This window comes from Gymnogyps californianus, chromosome 5 (genome assembly GCF_018139145.2).
Source record: "Gymnogyps californianus isolate 813 chromosome 5, ASM1813914v2, whole genome shotgun sequence".
NCBI classification, from domain to species: Eukaryota; Metazoa; Chordata; class Aves; order Accipitriformes; family Cathartidae; genus Gymnogyps; species Gymnogyps californianus.
The window spans coordinates 8,527,558-8,544,320 of NC_059475.1; the positions used below are offsets into that span (position 1 = coordinate 8,527,558).

At 34.7% G+C, this 16,763-nt stretch overlaps 1 protein-coding gene across 1 annotated transcript in view; it reads left to right on the top strand.

Annotated features, from left to right (window-relative positions):
- ELP4 (elongator acetyltransferase complex subunit 4) overlaps positions 1–16,763 on the top strand; it is a 157,934-nt gene that overhangs the window by 67,298 nt on the left and 73,873 nt on the right. Inside the window, exons 8-9 of the mRNA XM_050897013.1 lie at positions 2,089–2,197; positions 4,903–5,009. Coding sequence (XP_050752970.1) covers positions 2,089–2,197; positions 4,903–5,009 — 216 coding nt within the window. The remainder of the gene's footprint in view (positions 1–2,088; positions 2,198–4,902; positions 5,010–16,763) is intronic.

The window sequence follows — 16,763 nt, forward strand, 5'->3', positions numbered from 1 at the left end:
CCACAGTTTTTGTAACCCATTGTCATCAAAACCAGCAAGCAAAAATGTTAATGAACAACAAATGTTTTTTCAAATGATAGAATATCTTCTCTATACCAAGAGTTTAGGTTAGCTTCCAGAAATCATCAGTGTTTATTTATTTATGTAACAATTTTGTATTTCTTGCTTATACAAATAACATCCAGCAGCCTGCTGAAGAACTGGCAAAATACGGTAATTTCTGGTCTGTGGATTTGCAGAGGTCACTGGCTACTTCAGATTTATATTTATACCACCTTTATGTGATTGCCCCTGTAGAATAATGTGACCAAAAGTTTCCGTTAAAATGTAGTATACTGTCTCTCTCTTCCTAGGAAAGGAAATAATTTGCGATTTGCAAGTCAGCTTTAGTATTTCAGGGGTGGATATAATAACAAAGTTTAGGGACTGATGTGTAGGCAGTGTTCTTTTACCTCAGATCACTTATGTTATTCCTCAGAAAGGAAATTCTGTAGTATAGCACTATTTTATCGTTATCCATCGTGAGACTTTGTAGGTAAAACTGAAGTTCCCTGATTCCATGGGGATAGATCATTTTGGCCTGTGCACAAGTAGCGGCTTTGAAAAGAGACCAGTCCCCAGGATTTAATGCCATCTGGCCCATAAGGTGGAGAAGGGAGGGGGTGTAAAGGTACCATGGGATCAGTGGATTTAGGCCTTGTAACCTGAGCAGATTGGGCTATGCAGAACAGGCCACAGCTTACTTTATGTAGCCGTCAAAAAAACAGAATTCAGATTATTCTTTGATGGGAGTAGGAAACGTTCATCTTTCATATCTGTTTCATAGGCATCTCTGTGGCTAGGAAATATGCTGTTACTGAAATGTGGGTTCATGAAAGCAATTGGTGTATTGATCACCATTTTAACAAACCAGTGTGTTAGTACAATGCATAGACTTTTCTAACATATCTAGGGATGTTTCCCGTCTCTCTGCTCCTAATTACTTTATAAATTGTTACTATCAAATAGTTTACCAGTATTTAAATTGACCTTTCATAATAAGCATCGGTCGTATAGTTTATGAAAGAAGTGTAGAATGTACAAAATGCTTTAAAATTAATAAAAAATACAAAACTGTAACTTGGAGCTACAGAGCTAATTCTTCATACTTGGAATGGGTATTTTGAGGTGATTGGTCTTGATACCCCTGAAGGTATGATGGGTATAGCACCTACAGCCATCAAGAGCAAGAGTATACCAGCTGTCCAGGCAGCTTTAAGATAACTACTTCTTATTTTAAAGAAATGTTTTGCTTTTTAGCACAGATTTGCCTCTTTTTTTTGCTCATTAAGTACTGACATCATCAAAGCATTTAAGAACATTTTGTCCTGAGTTACCTCTGAAGATCTCTGTTGTGACCTTTGAATGTTGCTTTCTGCTATGTAAAATTAAGTAAAGAAAACTATGTGGAAAACAGCTTGTTTAAGGCACATGATGGTACATTGTTGCACAAGACATAACGCATCACTTACAAATCACAAATATATTGAGAAATGGTAATGCAACTTGAAGCTTTACATTCATATGTTGTGTAGAGAGGAACTTTTAGAAAGAAAAATACTGGAGAAAATGCTTTGGTTTTCCATGTTGTTTGACTGATGACCAAAATGAATAATTTTGTGAGTTGTGCTTGCTCAAAATATTGGAGGTGATTATGCCTAAGTGTATTAAAAAACAAGGTTTTCAGAACCCAAACAAAAGCTGGGCATCTGACTCATAGTAGAAGTCAGTGAGAGGAGCTTAACTGCCACATAGCTTGTAAATATCTCTGATATGAGCAAATGCTTATGTTCTGAAGATTTAGGAAAATATGAATTTAGTGCTGAGTTAGCCTTTTTGTGGTTTCTCCTTGTCAAATGTATGTTTTCTTTAGACAGAAATTTCAGGTCTTTTTTTTTTTAAAGAAAAAAGCCCTCTAATGTAATTTCTAAGTATTGATGACCTATTTTTTCCCTGCAGTTTGTCATTGAGAAGACCAAGTCTTACTCTATGAACATTAATTACCTTTTTCATCACATAGGATGTGTATTTTGTTTCCATGTCTTACAGAATAAAGCAATTATGGAACGTGTAACAAACTTGTCAGATATGGTAGTTGGTCTTGAATCATTTATTGGCTCTGAGAGAGAAACCAATCCATTATACAAGGATTACCACGGTAAGTTCCATCTTTAGCAATGCAAAAAGTCTGCCCTGAGTGTTTCTAGGGCACTTAGCGGCTTACCTTCCAATTGGGTATCTGCTATAAAGTAGCATTTGATTTCATTTTAGAATATACCTCTTAAATGTTTCTCCTTGCTAACCAGTCTTGAGTTAGGAAAATTTTCAGTAAAGTGCATTAAGGCTGCAAAGGAAACATGGCAACTCCTTGCATGTTGTCAAGCCATATTACTGAGGCATGGCTCAATCAGATGTACATCTCAACAGGCAGGCTTTGGGGAATTCACATGCAGAGGAGGCTTGGCAATCATCTGACCAGTGAGCTGAACTTGTCATGAAATCAATACTTTTGATCTGCCAAGTTTTAAATAGAGAACACGGAAAAACATGTATTATATTAAGGTGAATAAACTGCTAAATGATGTGCTATGTAAACTTTATCTAAAAATAATGTTCTATTTTTCAGCTTTAAGTTATAGCACTTACCCATTTAAGAAAATGAATGTGGATATGTGTGGCATGTAAAATATGAAACTAGTTTTGGTTAAAAGTCATGTAGCCTTTCAACTGATTTATCTTCAAAATGTGTAATAGTGTTTAATCTTGCATTTTGTTTCCCAAAGATTTTGTTAGCTGTTGCAGCAGAACTATTTAAATTTTAAAAGATAGATTAGAAGTTATGCATAGCCAAAGCAGTGAATAACAAACAGTTTTAGCTAATCTGGAGCGGTGCTCTGAGTGTGCATAAATTACAGCTATTATTATTGTGATACTACTGTAGTTCCATGGAAACCTTCAGTTGAAAGTAAACTGCTTATCCGAAACGTGCTGTAAATATGTGAGAATGTGGCAGTGTTTTCCATAGCAGGATATATAGAAAAAGAAGCAAAGATGGTGTTGAGACACCACTGTGTGTATGCAGGCTGTAATTAATAAATCAGAGAAAAATCTTTTTGACTATGAAAATAGTGCACATTTCATTATCTGAAAAAAGGTGAATGAAAAACAATCCGTGAACAAAAGCTAGAATAATTTGCCTAATTATTTTTCCAACTGTATTATCGTGATGTGGCATTTGTTTATGCTAACATAATTCTGTCAATTTGATACTCCTTTTCTCAGTACTGAAGAGATCCTTTAAGACAATGTGTGTTTTAGCAGTTATTTCCTGGTTTCCTGTAAAAATGCATGCTAAATCTTTTTTGGTACTACTTAATAAAAATTATATGCCAATATACATAGCTTGTGATGTTTAGGCACCCTTAATTTAACATTCTAAAAATAGATATTTTTAATGGTTTTAACTTTGTGGATTCTTTTTGCTTAAGAATATTTTTAAGGTGATTTATTTACTGCAGATGATGGAAGATTTTGACGTTACTCAGGAGAAGTTTGATTAAATTATTGCATTATTTATTGAATCCTGCGTTAATAATTTTATTAAGCTGCCTGCAAATTTAAATGGTTGAAAAGTCAATAAAATAACAAAAGAATGATATAGATGATCCTTAAATAAAATTTTTAGAATACTGTATATAAGCAACCTTGTGTTATACCTGCTGTTCCTATGTATAATAATAATATTTTGAGCTCAAAAGCCAAACAAATAATTATTGTATGTCACCAGACTGGAGGCAGGGATAGAAGGTTTCAAAGTGTAAAAATAGTTTTCTAATATTATTGAGAATTTTTTTGATTAGTACCCATAAAAACTATGCTTTTGAAAGTGTTTCAGTTTTAGGAAACTTTCTTCCCTTATTCTTCCTTTTAAAAAAATAAATAAAACCCTGAAAAAATACTTGCCTTATTTTAAATTAGGGGTTTAGTGTTTGGGGTTTTTCTCACAGCTGCCATTTTCAAGTAAGATATCTTTTCTAAATGTTCAGCATTTCCATTTAGACACTGGCTTTATGAATAGCAAATATAGGCTAGTAATTGAGAAGCCCTGTAGAATTTTCCTGGTTTTCAGATGTGGAAAATCACCCTTAGGTTGTTCAGAAACTATATTAGGCTGCACAAAAACCATCCAGCGTCCTTGTCAGAAAAAATCAGCTTGAGTTGCAGCTGACAGAATGCAGAGCTTGCAGTGCACCTAGTACTGGTAAAAACATCTGAACAGCTATGTAAGCCTCCTGCATGAAGAAAACATATTTATTCTAGGATGGCATAGGGGTTAAAATTTATTGAAAAGCATGATCTAAATTGGTATTTTCCAGAAACTTTTTAAAAGTCATTTTCAGGGCGCAAAACGAAGTACTTCTCATTAGAGCTTCAGTGGTTATCAGTAACCCATAAGCCTTGTTTTGCTGGCTGCTTACTGGTGCATTTAATAAAATAAAGATCACTCAGTGGTGCCGTGGGCAGCATGCAAGGTGATAGCCATATTTGCTTACTGTAAATACAAGAGAAAATCACACACAAACCGGCTGTAGTTTTGACAAGTATTAAGATCCCTCTTTACATCTGTACTTCTGTACCAAAGTGCAATTAGTTTTCCTCGCACAAGGATTTCTGTTTATCTTATTCTGCTTGATTACTTGAGTATAATCGCACTGTTTGCTTCATTGCTCCTGGTAGTAAGCTCCAGTTTAAAAAGGGGAGGATGAGTGTGTGTAAATATACAGGATTCTGCTGTAATTTATGCATCTGGATGACAGCGTTTTCTTAATTTTTTTTCCCTCCTTTACTCTTTCTTTCCACAAGGTTTGGTTCATGTACATCAGATTCCTCGGCTTAATAGCTTGATCTGTGATGTGTCAGACACGAAGGACCTTGCTTTTAGATTAAAAAGGAAGCTGTTCGCCATTGAGGTAAGAGAAACAGTTTTGTTTCACTATTTAGAACGCAAAAGGTGGAGCTAATCCCATCTCTTATGTTTCGTTTTGTGAAATACATAAAATATGCATCAGATGTTGTAAATTCATTTCATTCTGGTTTTGCTGTTCAGAACAGTTTTATAAAATATTGTAATATGCCTTCTAATTAAAAATGTCTCATTTGCTGCACTAAATCAGTCCGTTATAAATAGTTTATTTTGGTTTAAAATGTACATAGAAAGTAGGCCACAACCTTCAATAACAAAGCGTGACATGTTTCTAAGGATGTCAGGAGCATATTTAATTAAATGTTAATGACTTGCTCTTACTTGTGTTAGTGGGTGGGAAAGTAGCTACATGTTATTACCCCAGTAGAGGGATTTTAATGTATAATGCTGCCTAAAATTGTGTGTGGTATGAGGGATAAGTGTCCTTATCAGTATTCAGAAACCATTTTCTTTGCATTACTGAAATCACCTTTCGCTCTTTTATGTCATTTTAAACACAGTATCATTTACACTAATGTCCTTAAGTAAATTTCCTACTAAATTTAAACTTTTTTCTGTGACCTTTATGCAGACAGTCCTGATAGAAGGCAGTAATACAAAAGATGTATTTCATTTTAATCTTGCTAAAGAGCAAATGAACATAGCACTATTAAGCAATTACAGCTGATGTATTTATTAACCAAGTAATGCTTAGAGATGGAAGATGGCTTTCGGAGTGATGTGGTAGTCATCGGTACAGTCTGGGCAAATTTTTTTTAACAAAGACATAAAACAGCCAAGCATCCCTGACAAACCATTTTGTTTAATCTCTTTTCAAATGAAAAGCTCTTAAGCAGGCCACTTGTCTTAACTGCTTGAAACCATAAAAAGAGAGAATTGCCACCAATAAATTAGCATATTTTTTACTCCATCACCAAATGATGGTCAATGTGGCTTGGCACTGCTTTGGTGTTTGGGACTTCACCCTTAAGTGACCACTTTGGCCCTTATTTGACCCTCTGCCCTTTTTAGCTGGCCACTTGATAAGGTAACTTAAGGGTTCTCTCTCTTCGTTGCCCCCTCCCCTTCACAATTGCAAGTAGCCCTAACCTATAAATCATTGAAAGGGCCCTATCAAGTGACAAATTAAGGTGCCCTCCTCCTAATTAATGGTCATCAATGTCTTTAATTATCTAATCCTATTGAGAGTAGTTAATAGTTAATCAGGCAGCCAGTTCTTCATACAGGTCATCTCTGCATGAGTGCTAGAAGTTTCTCAACTAGAGGTATCCTCTTCAGAAGCCACTTAAAGGCAAATACGTGAAGGAGGGCTTTTTTCCCGAAGACATTCCTTTATAATGTTTCTCACTTCCCAGAGAACGCAGTTAGTGAAACCAGGCATTGTGAGGTATTAAACCATTTTAACAACTGCTTTTGAGCAGTACATTAGAAACAAAAACCTTAATAGTCTGTGTTTGTCCTTAAAATACAAATGTTCTTACTTTTTTCAGAAATGCAGAGAAGCGTGCACCCTCATTTCACAGCATAGTAAATTCTCATTTATTATAGCTATGAATTAGAATATTTGGGGGTTTTTTCCTCACTATGAATCGTGACTCAGAATATAATTTTTTCTGTCAGCTGTATTTGGGATTCTAATTTGTAATGTAATTTGGAAGGAAAAAAAAAAAACCTTCGCAGGAGGCTCTGTAAAAAGAATTGAATTAGCCATGGGGCAGAAGCATTGGAAACAGGGATGTAGTGGAACTCTTTGAAACAACCTGTTGCCCTAGACATGCGTAGATGACCCACTTGTATAATTTCTCCCTTCATTGCTTAGCTGCAGCCCCTTTTGAATAACTTCAGGTTTTGTTAGAGATATGCTTTCTAGAAGCCGAACTGACACAAACTAGCCCTTTTTGAACATGTTAGATCACTGTCCTACTGTGATCTTCCTGTACACATTTCACTAATCTATAATACATGTGTTTTTCTTCCTCATACCATTAGGGGAGGCAGACTACAGCTAGGCTGACTAGAGCAATGAGGCCAATAAGAAAATGGGAGCAAGGGAAAACTGAATTAAGAAGGGATGTGAATACAGTCTTCTAAAACGGGTTTCTGCAGTTAGAATGTGATGAGTCAGCAGTCAGGTTTGGTTCTGGTGGTAAAAACATAAAGCAGCACGACAGTGTGTGTTACAAGCAACAGTGTGCTTTATACAAGTACAACTAAGTTTATGACTTTTTAGTACGTAGCTTAAATGTGAAATGAAAATATATTTTGAGTATGTTACACTTTTTTGAAAGCTTCTGCTTAGTTATATACACAATTTAGGGTAAAAATATTGACCTCTACTTAAAGTGCCACTTTAAAATCAAATTACATAAGAAAAGTTAGAAATAAAAAACCTATGATTTATGACAAAATTTCTCCAAAAAGGATTTTCATCACTAGACCATTCTTTTTTTACAGTTTAAAATAAGGGCATGGGACATGGATTTTCTCATCTCTGGATTGCTCACCAGTTAAATAACTCTTTATGGTTTGGCCCTCATCAGTAAAAAACCTTATACGTCAAATCTGTTTTATTAGATTGCAGTTTTGGGGGGGGACTCCGCCTCTTATAGTCTGCAGGATCATTTAACTGTTTCAGTTTTTCTTGTGCATTCTTCATCAAAATAAGATTGACTGGAATGTATTCTAAAGGGATTTTTTTAAAATTCAGGATGAAAATGTTTTTTAATGAATATTTATGAGTGTTCATTTTCCATTTGTAAATTATGAGGTAGACCCTTTCCAGGAAAACGTACATGTTTATGGTAAGAGGTGCAGTAGCTATATCAAGCTTTCCCAAATCTTCACACATTAGTTACTAGCAATATGTTATTATATGCAATATTATCAGAGATCTATCTTATGTGCATACCACTTTAACGGACACAATTTTGAAGTTAGCCTGTCTAATCCTATTTCTTCCCACTTTGGAATCTTAATTAGAAGGAGATAAAAACCATCATTTGACTAAATTATTGTCTTGAATCTGTAGCAAAAGGTATAATCCGCAATTGGGCCAATTAGTGTACCCCATAGTTAGCTATGCTGAGGCAGGAAACTTGATTAGATCTGACACCAGCCTAGTTCCCACTGTTGTTTTGCCAGGTATGATGGTCAGACTTCAAAGGGCTTGAGGCATCAGCAGGGCAAGGTTTGGAGGCCAGCTTAGGTCCGGTCGTTAATCTCTCTGCTAAAACCACAGCAGCCCTCGCACAAAACAAGCTTACACGACACAATCATGCGGTATTAAAGTTTGGGTTGAGTCATGCCAATTTGCCTTTGATTTTCTGATGATTGACTAAAAGATGGCTACATGACTAGACACATACTGAAAGTTTACTGATTAGGTAAGTTCCCCAAATATTTGAAATATTTTTTGATTTCTCAGTTAAATGATATGACAACCCATTCATCTTAATGAAACTTTTCAGCAGAATTGTTCTTGAAGTACTTTTTGCTTTGTTTGTAGCTCTGAATGTAACTTTTATCAACATTTGATAAATTTTGTAGGAACATTAGGTTCATAGTTTTATTTGATAGAACTTTATCTTTGTTGTCCTAAAGCCTCCTATACCAAAACTAAAGGAATCTGTGCCTAAATTTGATTTTTTCACTCCTCGAAATTTCTAAGGAAACATTGTTTGTCTTTGTTATTTAGGTACATTTTCAATTACTCGCAAAAAGGGAATTTCCTCTTAATTATTTTCCACCTCACCATTGAGTAAAGCTGTTCCACGGCTGCGATTACATAAGTGTTCCTTTCTTTTGCAGTCTGATTTGTTGAAATATTGCAGTAACAGTGACATGTTTCCATTCTGAGAAAAGCCTAAGGCTGCTTTAGTATTATTCCAAATGATTGAAATTGCCATCTTGCTGACTTTCCCTTGGGCAGCTTAAGGCCTGTTTACTTTTGTATTTGTTTCACATGTTCCCTCTGAGTTTGGCTGGCAGGACATCATTACCTGGTTTGACAAGACAGTTGGAGAAGATTCATATTTGATTAACTCCCTTTGTTACTGTCTGGTCAACGTGAACATCTGAAATTATGTATTTAAAGTTAAAACTTCAGATAAATTCAGATAAATGTTTACAAGTAGGAAAGTTTGTGAGGTTTTTTTTTTAATTCCCTAGTTTTGCTTTACTGCTGATTTTTGAAGTCTTCACATAACAGTCATTTGTTAATAGTGTAGAGAATAAGCTTTTTCCTACAAGTTGTATAATATAGTTTGTCTAATAAATAGTTGTTGTGAAATTTTTTTTTTATTTTGATCAATACACAAGTAAGAGCCAGATAATATGATTTTCTTTTTAATGGCTACGTAACACCTGTGCAAACTAGAATAAACATCTTTAAAAAACAGCTCAGTTTGAAGCCAAGTGTCATATACTATATAAAGAATTGCCACACAGCAAAAATAAGTAAGTTTCCAGGGCTTCGCGAATGAGTTCAGGAGATTCTTTTCTGAGATGTGCTTCTTAACAGGAGGAGAAGAAAGTCAGAATTAGAGAAGTCCTGTGGCAGGAAAGTTGCTGGTTTCTCAGTGGCAGGCAGATACAATATGGTACTATGGAGCACTCTGCAGTGCATTTTTCCTAGTGGTAATTCACAGAGTAAAAGGTTATGTCTTTGGAAGGAAACATAATCACAAAAAATAGCAATTGAGTCTATATAGAATTAAAAATAAATGTATGATTCCAAAGGCATTAAAATAATGTCCTTTCTTCATCTATCAATAAAGAAAGAAATAAGAAAATTAATGATTGCCAAAATAAGCAAGATGTAATTGCAACTCCAGATATTCATGTGTATGTTATGTGTCCAGCATTGGTATTTGGAAGAAGACTTAAAACTCTTTTCTTTTAAAATAGTGAATTTGGCGATTAAAAACAGGAAATACGTCTTAGGTAGCTTCCATCTGAAATCTCTGTATTTCTACTTTTTTTCATGCTATCCCTTTGTATTGTTTATTTTATACAGACTATACTGTGGTAAACTTCTTATTTGCAAAGGAGAAGTGCGACTAGCCACTGCTATAGATTATTTACCAAAACAGGTGGGTAAGACCAAGTCAGAACTGATGTCTGCAGTGCTTCACTGTGGTATTAGCATAGCACAAGTTTGGTCCTAAGTGACTCAGGAGATGGTGATGTCACTGAGTGCCAGAACTGTGCTCCTGGAAACATTTTGTAATTATTCATTACACGCATCAAGAACAGGTATGAACATAATGGTTTAGGGTTATTCGTGAGCTGTTTCTTCTGGAGGAACAAATCAACCCTGTCACCGGTACATAGGAGATCAGCATATATTTAAAATACGCACACATGCCATACCAGCCTCTGTATCAGTGACAATTAGAAAGTGTCCACTGTGCCTCTAATAGCATCACTTCTTATAGGCTTCTTCCAAGAAAATTTGAAGCAGCCTTCATGAATGACTCACCCTAATCCTGATTATATTTCACTGATATTTGTAAAGTTGAGTAATTTTGTAAATAAATAAATGCATTTAAATTAATGAACTATTTTAAACAATATTTTAACAAAAAGAACCTGTGAGCCTGAGAGCTGACAAAAGGCAAAACATTAGTTTATTAGAACTAGTAAGGTGATAGTTCTATAGCAATCAGTCAGTAAAATACGGAAAGGAATCCTTGTTTGCTGAGATAGAGTTCACACAATGTAACACCAAAGCTAATATATGCTACACGATACATGTTGTAATACTGGCAGCTTAGTCAATGTACCTGTGTATATAGATAAAAGCAACTCTGTATTTTAAGATTGTGCACTGGTGACATTACAAGACTTGACCCCGTGTTAGGGCCTTACAACCTCAGAATGGAACCTGCTTTTACCAAGCCAGAGGGTATCACAGTTGTGACTGCCTGGCTGCCCAGTGCCTGGAGCATGGATGAAACTTTACAGGTATTCCTGGTTCAAAGGTGGGACAGAACTTTTCTGAAGTGTTACAGAAAATGTATTTCTTTAATTTTCTAATGTAGTAAAATCTTTGGGGCCTCTCGTCCCCATGTATTTAAGAACACAAGTACCCTTGGGGCTTACATGGAAAACTTCTCTTTCTCCTCAGCCTGCCTTAAGCAGATAGCATCATACCTGGCAAACTCTAGTACTGGATCTTCCACTTCAGCTCAGGGACTCAAATACAGGGAACTCTGCATATAAAACTAAACTTTCTGACAGAGAGAGGTAAAACATTGTAATAAAATTCAGCCGAAATTTATGCCAGTCAAAGCGCTGTTGCATTGATTTTTCCTGTCCATTTTCCCTATGATATTAATAAAGACTTTACCACTGGCTTATTTAAACATAGTTCAAAAGATAATAATTATAACACCATAATATTTTCTTAATCTAAAATTAATAATACTGCAAAAAGATTCTCCTGCAAAACTAATTCTGTCATAATTCCAAGCTCCATTTTGCATTATTTCATCTAGTAGCCAGTTCAGGTTCTCTTTACCTGGTATGGTGTACTTCACTGAATTGTTTTGTCAGATGCTGTCAAGCCAACCTACCATTGTTAAAGAAAATCAAACTAAATCATTTTGGCATGAGCCTTCCAGGAATAAGGCACAGAATATGAAGGGTTTGATGAAATCAAGGATTTGATTTCAATATTGTAAAAGACTGCCTGTCAAAAATGTATTACATTCTTTCAAACAATTTTGAATAAATAAACGTGTTTAAAATTGTGAGACAGTACAATTTAGATAAAGTTTTGGGAGATTATTTTTAAATTATAATAACTTGAGGTAAAACAGTACTTGGAGTGCTCCTATTTAAAAAGAAAAAAAACCTCTGAATACTAATGGTACATAGAACTGAAATCAAGTAATAAGTTTTATGCGGTATATGGAATTTCAAAACACTTGTATCTTGTGAACATGTGGAAAAATTTAATTTGAAAATATCACCTTCTTATTGTGTAATACTGAATAATGTAAATGAAATTATTTTGATACTCTGAAGATGAATACAGGAAGGTACCATTAACTTTTAGATTGCATATGAAGATTTGTAATATCCTGAAATTTATTTCATAATTAATTTTGTTTTATGGGTTGTTTGACGTTATACAAGTATAACATGAGGGCTCCATTCAATTTTTCAAAACTTGTAACACTTATAATACAGTGCATCTGCAGTTCCTTGTCAGCAAACAGAACTCATACATATTTTTATTTAAACGAACAATTATGTTATTTAGAAATATTTATACCATAATTGTGTTGTCGCAATGGAAGCACATGCAACAAAGCCATTAATGCAATTAAAGGTCACTTGTACATATTGTAATGGACTGCTCAAGCACAGGATCTGTGTTAAGGGTCAGTGCTGCAGCATTAAATAGATTGGCCTTGTTCAGTCTGTAAATAAATGGGTCAACTTATCTTGTATTTGCCAGACAAATAAAGTAGTTGACATATTCCCAGTTTCTTAGTATTAGAAGACAGGTAGGCTAAAGAGATCGTTCGTAAAAATGTTAGTTTGTGAAGATTAAAAAACTTTATCTACAAGGATTATATTTTTCACTGAAGTAGTAATGCTTTTTAGACAAAGGTCTGTGGGTATAAGTTAGAAAGATATTGATGGTGAGTGTTTAAGAAGCAAAAAGAGTTAAGCACCATATTCGTAGTAGTTCTCAGCAGGAACTGAGTGCCACCTCCATTAAATGCTCTTTAAGATACCACCAAGTTTTAATAAAAATATGATATTTCATAGTTGTATAATGTTCTCACTTTACAAAGAATAACAAATTCAATCATGCCATTACACAGTAAAACAGATCTCTGAATTTTATATGTCTCCGTAAATGCAGGAAAATAAAAAAGCTTGTAGGAAGTCACATTTTCTCAATCACAGGTTTATGTCATACCTGAACCTTATTGAAATGCATTGAAGTAGGAGTTCAGGGCTGTTACTGAAAAGAATGAGAATAGGATGATTTTACATCTCCACATGGAAGATGCACATCCATCTGGGTCTTCTTGTCTCAGTATTGTTTGTTATGCTTTTGATTATTGATCTTTGGGTACAAAGTGATTCAAAGTACTCTGTAAACTAGGAAACTGTAAGATAGCCCCATCTAAAACTTGGAAAGGGTTAAAATGTCATTTTGTAGGGAAACAGAGCAATGTTGCCAAATGTTTGCTATGACTATTAACATGCTTAATCAAAGAAATTCCAAAATGTTTTATTGTAATTTTGCAAATTCAAGATTAAGGATTAACATTTCCAGTCTTAAGAAAATATTAGTGATTTTGAATGAACATAGATCTGTAAGGAAACCACAAATTTATGGTTTCTTTAAATTTTTCACCTCTACAAAAACCGTTCCATACCATTTTGCTGATCTATTTATTTTACTGATTCACAAAGAATATTACCCTTTACTGAACTATTAACATACAAGAACATTTTTTTTATTATTTTTGTTGAGAGCAAACTAGTCTTATTATTCTTAGTTTGAAAGACTTAACAAAAGTGCCAAAAGAAGACAGGAGGAAAAAAAATATACATAGACTGCAAAGTACTGTAAGTGAAGAAAAAATGTTCTGTAACTGGTGTGTAAATACTGCTTTCTGCTTTGGCTAAATTATGGGATATTATTTGTGACTGACTTCCAGAGTACATTTTATTTTTATATTCCTGGCCAAGAGGATTATGCAAAAAGTAGATTGTCATAAGCAAAATGGATGAGGACTATGGTGCCTAAGGCGTAAATAAACTTAGATTTTGGTCATGCCATCTTTATTGCTCTCTTTCTCACAGTTGTTTTAGTTGTATGTTTTGGGGGTTTTTTTAATTTGCTTTTTCTTGGTTGTATTACATATGGTTTTCAGAGAATCCTGTTATCATGCATAATGCAATTTGAAATTTCTCATTGCATGTTGTAAACCAATAGCTTTTGAACTATCCAGTGAGACTGTCTCCAAGAAGAAAAATATTATTTATTGCAGTTAAAGGGGTGTTTCTGGCCAGCTTAACATTAACACAATATTTACCCCCTTCAGAATGGCATTACCAAGTAACAGTTCAGCTCCCTTTTTCCTCATTCCTTCCTTCTGAAGAAAGTGAACAGTAATTGTATAGTGTACAATAACTAAAGCTTTGTATCGATGTCCATAAATAAATAAATAAATAAAGTTAATTTGGGTGCCAGCTTATACCAGCCATAGGCCGCTTGACTTTCAGAAAACAGCTGGTAGCACTCGCTGAAAATAATTCACTTTAAAAGCCTCATTTCAGGTATTTAAGGTTTGAGAAACCTATGGGTTTTAGCTTATGAAAATACTGTCTATGGGCTCTTCATCTTCTTTTGTCCTGCTTCAAGTCTGTTATAGCAAAAATTACTGAAGAATTTTCACTGTGACGTTCATAAAATTCATATGTTTACAAAACAGTTACCAAATGGACTTACCTTTTTCTCATATTAAACCACTAATCTTTGGGCAGTGTGTCTGCTTCATGTTTAAAAGCAGAAAATAAAAATGAAAAACAGGTTATCACTTTTAAGTGGGAGATGTGAGTATTGCTGCACAAGAGAAATCAATTTCACCTTGCATCCAAAACAGTGCTTGCTATTCTTAAAATAACCCGATTGCTTAATATTTAAAGTTTTAAGACCTTTAGTAATCTTTGCTAAGGAGCTGTACATTCACTTGTTCTGAAAAAGATAGACTTTATGTGACCCACATACAAACATTTGAGGTGGACGACTTGGCCATGGTAGCTGAGTCTTGAGGGGACTTCTGAAGTCTCCATGATATACCCAGAATGTCTACTGGGGGTTTGAATAGAACCTTAATGGTCTATTTGTAAGCAAAACATTTCACATGTTTGGATAATAGCTATACAGCGACCTGCCTTGTCATTGGGTTGGCTCCAGACTCTCCAGCTGGAGGAGTTAAGAATTGTGCAGTTGGCAGATAGGCTTGGGGTCTGTGAGTGGCAGAAAAACTTTAACAATGGTGGTCGCATTCCACTGTTCTCAGTCAAGGATTACAGTTTTCCACTATAGTTTTCAGACATGCACCCTTACTTGCTTTTATTTGTGAGCCAACACACAATTAGATGAACAAGAGGAAAAGTTTTGCTTATGTACTGAGTCTCACTGGTATTTCTTGCTTTTAAGGGCTTCTATGTGCAACCTGAAGTTTGTATGGTTACCTGCGTGTTGGCAGAAAGTATAGCAGGATACGATGATTTAATACAATATTCACCACTTTTTATTTTAAAACTCATGTATCATATTAAGTGGAAAAGAGTAAAGTAGGGAAGACCTTGTTCTGTTATTTTTTTGGCTTAAAGACGTAGGTGTCCTGAATTGGGAGTGCTCACTTGCAGATTGAGAGAAGGAACCGAGTAGGATATGGTGAAGCTACACTCTCAGGACTAACCAAGGAAAGTCTGCTCGTAGATAGAGCCACAGCTTGTACCCATCTTGATATACAGTGTGTGTGATGTATAGAATAAACACATCCCTCAGCGATTTGAGCTGCCATATGTTACTAACTGAGCAGCATTTTATTTTCAGCTCTTTATTATGTGGTGTTATCCATTGGTTGCACCTCTTCTTTCGTTGATTTATTAGGGATTTAGTAATGTGTTGCTTAATCAATAAACACTGTAGTCTCTTAAGTCAGTTATGTCTCAGGTCTGCAATCTAAAGCCCCTGAGGAAACACCATATACTTCTTAATCAGTACTTCTCACCTTTTGGTTTAAGGTTTTGTAATTCTGGGTGGATTACAGGTTTCCTATGCCGCCTCAAATGCCTTTTCACAAACCTTTTGCCACCAGAGAGTAATGTGACAGGAGTTATATGAGCTTTTGCTGCTATAATATACGGAAAAATGGTTTTCCTTCTAGGATGAGTATTTATTGAGAGATATGAAACAGTACTTAATTTGTAATTCTTGTTGCTGTTAAAATAAGGAATTAATAAGAGGAAACCTAATATTTGTATTTAGATCTAATCCTCAATAGTAGCATAGCCATGGGCAGTTTGTGCTTGGTCTACATCATCTAGACAAAAATAGCCTTCTCGTCATTTTATTGGCAGAGTTTTAGCTACTCCTTTAATTCTGTTTAAAAATGGATAGAAAGACAGCATAAATATTGAATGTGTGCAGATATTCCAGTAAGTAACTAAAAGGAGATTCCTGATGCTTTGAAGAGCTGTATGGTTAAATGGAATTCACATTTTGCTTAAATAAAGAGTCATTTTGTAAATTATGATCATCTTTAAATGTATTAGGTTAATTTTTATTTTTGTATTTGTATCATTAAAGTGGCTACTTTTAAATATCTAGACATTAGCATATATTTGCTTTATTTTATTAGTGTCCTGCTTAGGTTTTGTTCTTTTTAGGTTTCCTTTACATTTTTATAAGAAATTACTGATGAGGTATTTCATTTCTCATCAGTTAAATAAAAAAACACATTATTTCTAATTTTTCATTTTAATAAAGTGAGTTTTTGCAGAGTAAGAAGACAAATCACTACTGCCTGCTAAAATCTTGAGCAACAGTCTGAAAATTTCTGTTTTGTTATGTTCTGTTTTTTGAAAACATGTGGAAACAACAAAGGAAGAACTGGCTTGTTCTTGTTCTGTCTGTCCTAAGAAAACATGGGCTACTTTAGGAACTTGCAGGACCACAGTTACAGTATGGAAGAGA